General features: G+C 55.4%; 2 protein-coding genes across 2 annotated transcripts in view; both read left to right on the top strand.

Moving 5' to 3' along the window:
* The window catches only part of LOC123513781 (homeobox protein Nkx-2.3-like), a 3398-nt gene extending 2159 nt beyond the window's left edge, over positions 1 to 1239 (top strand). The window contains exon 3 of the mRNA XM_045271154.1: positions 1 to 1239. This exon is cut by the window's left edge and continues 168 nt beyond it. Within this exon, the coding sequence (XP_045127089.1) occupies positions 1 to 641 (641 nt within the window). The 3' untranslated portion in view covers positions 642 to 1239.
* LOC123514844 (extensin-like) lies at positions 791 to 3198 on the top strand. Its single transcript, XM_045273086.1, has 2 exons — positions 791 to 897; positions 2700 to 3198. The coding sequence occupies exons 1-2, from the start codon at positions 791 to 793 to the stop codon at positions 3196 to 3198; spliced, it is 606 nt and encodes a 201-aa protein (XP_045129021.1).
* Positions 3199 to 3431: the final 233 nt, after the last annotated feature.

The raw sequence follows: 3431 nt of genomic DNA, 5'->3' as shown, positions 1-3431 counted from the left end.
AGACAGGAGGGCGCAAGAGGAAGCGGCGCATTCTATTCAGCAAGACGCAGACCTACGAGCTGGAGCGACGCTTCCGCCAGCAGCGCTACCTGTCGGCGCCGGAGCGCGAGCACCTGGCGGCACTGCTGGACCTGACGCCCACGCAGATCAAGATCTGGTTCCAGAACCACCGATACAAGACCAAGAAGCTGATCAGGGAGCGCGGCCTGGAGGGCCCGCCGCTGCCGCCCCTCGGCACCTTTTCCCAGTCCCTGCGCTGTCTGGCGCCCACAGGACCCGCCGCCCGCCTGCACGAGTACCTGCCCGGCCCCGCGCCGCCCCTGCTGCACCTGGGCCTGCACCAGGCACAGTTTCCCGGCCTGTTACCCTTCCTGCCCGTGTGTCCCTTCCCGCCACCCGCCCTGCCCTCGTCACCCTCCCTCCTAGCGCAGGCCGCCGCCGCTGCCGCCGCCGCCGGGCCGCTGCGCACGTCCCTGGCTTCTACACTCACCCCACCCACCACCGCCTCGCTCCTGCCGCACACGCCGCCCACCAGCGGTGCGGCGTCACCTCCCGCCGTGGCCAGCGCCGCTCCGCCAGTCACCACCGCCCTGTCGCTGTCGCGGGCTGGCTCCCTGCGGCCTGAGGGCGTGTGTTGGTGAGGTGCGGCGCCGCGCCGTGCCCAGACTGTGATGTGTCGCGCGTCACGGTGCAGTGACAGTGCCGCCGCGGCGAGGCCACCAAGGCCGCGGCAGCCACGACCTTGGTGACGCTGCCTGCCGGCGCCGCGCCGCGCCCAGCAGGAAGAGCCATGTCCGCCACCCCGGACAGTGCCACCGCGACCCGCGTGACCCACAAGGCACCGCCGCACCCGCCACGAACCCTGCCATCGCAATGCTGCTGGCGCCCTGCTGACTGGTGTGGGAGAGGCGGCAGCAGCAGAAACAGCAGCAGCAGGACGAGGCGCCTCACGCCAAGCAGGGACAGAGTTCAAAGGTGTAGCACGAGGGAGTGATGGTGATGAGTGGCCACACGACAACCAGGGGGAGTGATGGTGATGACACTCACCATGGCGGTGATGCTGCTGGTGATGGCCGTGATGATAATAATGATAATGATCAAGAAAAAGATATTCATGACTAGGATGATGACAATGATGATAATGATGACAATGATGATGATGATGAATAGGAGGAGAAGGAGGAGGAGGAGGAGAAGGAGGACTAAGTAAGATAATAATAATGATACTATTAAAAATAAGACGACATTTTCTTTAACCATGTGTTTGTATTATCCTGCAGCAAGACACACAGAGAGAGAGAGAGAGAGAGAGAGAGAGAGAGAGAGAGAGAGAGAGAGAGAGAGAGAGAGAGAGAGAGAGAGAGAGGTAATGAGGCTGAAATAATTTACGATAAGAAGGCGGGAATGATATAGTGACCACTAACACCACCACCACCACCACCAACACCACCACCACCACTGCTACTACTACCACCACCACCACCACTGCTACTACTACTACTACTATAACCACTTCTACTACTACTACTACTACTACAACCACTACTACTACTACCTGCCTACAATTCCTTCTTCTCCTCCTTCTCCTCCTCTTCCTACTACTGCCACTACTACTACTACTACTACTACTACTACTATCAGTATCACCACTACTACCACTACTACTACTATCACACCACCACCACTACCACTACCATCACCACCACCACCACCACCACCACTCCCACCACCGCCACTACCACCACCATTACAATTACCACCACCACCACCACCACCACTCACTACTACTACTACTACTACTACTACTACTACTACTACTACTACTACTACCACAACCACTACCACCACCACCTTCACTACAGGTGGTGAAAGGTTTGGTCCTGTTCCGGAAGTTTCCTAAAAGCCTTCATAAAGATATCGACTCTCTCTCTCTCTCTCTCTCTCTCTCTCTCTCTCTCTCTCTCTCTCTCTCTCTCTCTCTCTCTCTCTCTCTCATTAATCCTTAGTGTTCATGTCAAAACACTCTCTCTCTCTCTCTCTCTCTCTCTCTCTCTCTCTCTCTCTCTCTCTCTCTTATACTAAAGAGATAAATGTAAATCTCTTATGCAAAACCGTTTATATTGAGAGAGAGAGAGAGAGAGAGAGAGAGAGAGAGAGAGAGAGAGAGAGAGAGAGAGAGAGAGAGAGAGAGAGAGAGAGAGAGAGAGAGAGAGAGAGAGTAGCTATATTCTTAAGCCAAAACAAGAAAAAGACAAAGAAAAATAAAAAAGAAAAGAAAAACAGGAAAAAAAAAAAAAAACACAATTTAAACAGCAAAGATAAAACACAGCAAAACACAGACAATCAGACCCCCAACACAGCCACACCACAGTTCCACCACAGCAAATCAGACCCAAAAACAGACAACCACAGAACAGCCACAGCAGATCCCACCACACCACTCCACAGCCAGCCACAATCTCACACCCAGCCACAGCCAGCCACAGCTACACAGATCCCACCACACCACTCCACAGCCACACAGCCTCCACCACACCGCACCACAGCCAGTCACAGCCACAGAAGACCACACCACACCACTCCACAGCCAGCCCAGCCACCAGCCTCCACCACCACAGCCAGCCACAGCCACACAGCCTCCACCACACCACACCACAGCCAGCCACAGCCACACCAGACCACACCACACCACTCCACAGCCAGCCACAGTCACACCTGACCACACCACAGCCAGTCACACCCTACCACAGCCTACAACAGCCAGCCACAGCATATCACAGCCTAACCACACCCTCCACAGCCTACCACAGCCACAGTAAACCCCACCAGAGCCAGCCACACCCTCCACACTGCAAACGGAGCCTCTCACAAACTACTACCACTCCACAGCATACTACAGCCTCGCCACAGCAAACCACACTCATATACAACATACCAAAACACCACCACAGCAAATCAGACACCATCACAGCACCACCAGACCCTCCCAGTGCCTCCTACAGCGCCCCACAGCCCCGCCACAGCCCCGCCACAGCAAACCACACTCATATACTACATAAAACACCACAACAGCCAACCACACCACACCACAGCACCACTAGACCCTCCCAAAGCTTCCCACAGCCCCCCACAGCCTTGACAGCCTTGCCACAGCCTCGCCACAACAAACACAGCAAACCACACTCATATACAATATAAAACACCACAACAGACAATAAAAAACACCACAACACCACACCCTGCCACAACCCTCCATAGCCCCGCACAGCCCCGCCACAGCCTCACCACAGCAAACACAGCAAACCACACTCATATACAATATAAAACACCACAGAAGCAAATAAAAAACCACCACAACACCACCACATCCTCCCACAGCCCAGCACAGGCTCGCCACAGCCTCCCACAGACCCGCCACAGCCTCGCCACAG

This window comes from Portunus trituberculatus, chromosome 5, assembly GCF_017591435.1.
Source record: "Portunus trituberculatus isolate SZX2019 chromosome 5, ASM1759143v1, whole genome shotgun sequence".
Classification (NCBI taxonomy): Eukaryota; Metazoa; Arthropoda; class Malacostraca; order Decapoda; family Portunidae; genus Portunus; species Portunus trituberculatus.
Note: the sequence above shows the minus strand (reverse complement) of the source record. Positions and strands in the feature narration are given on the sequence as shown.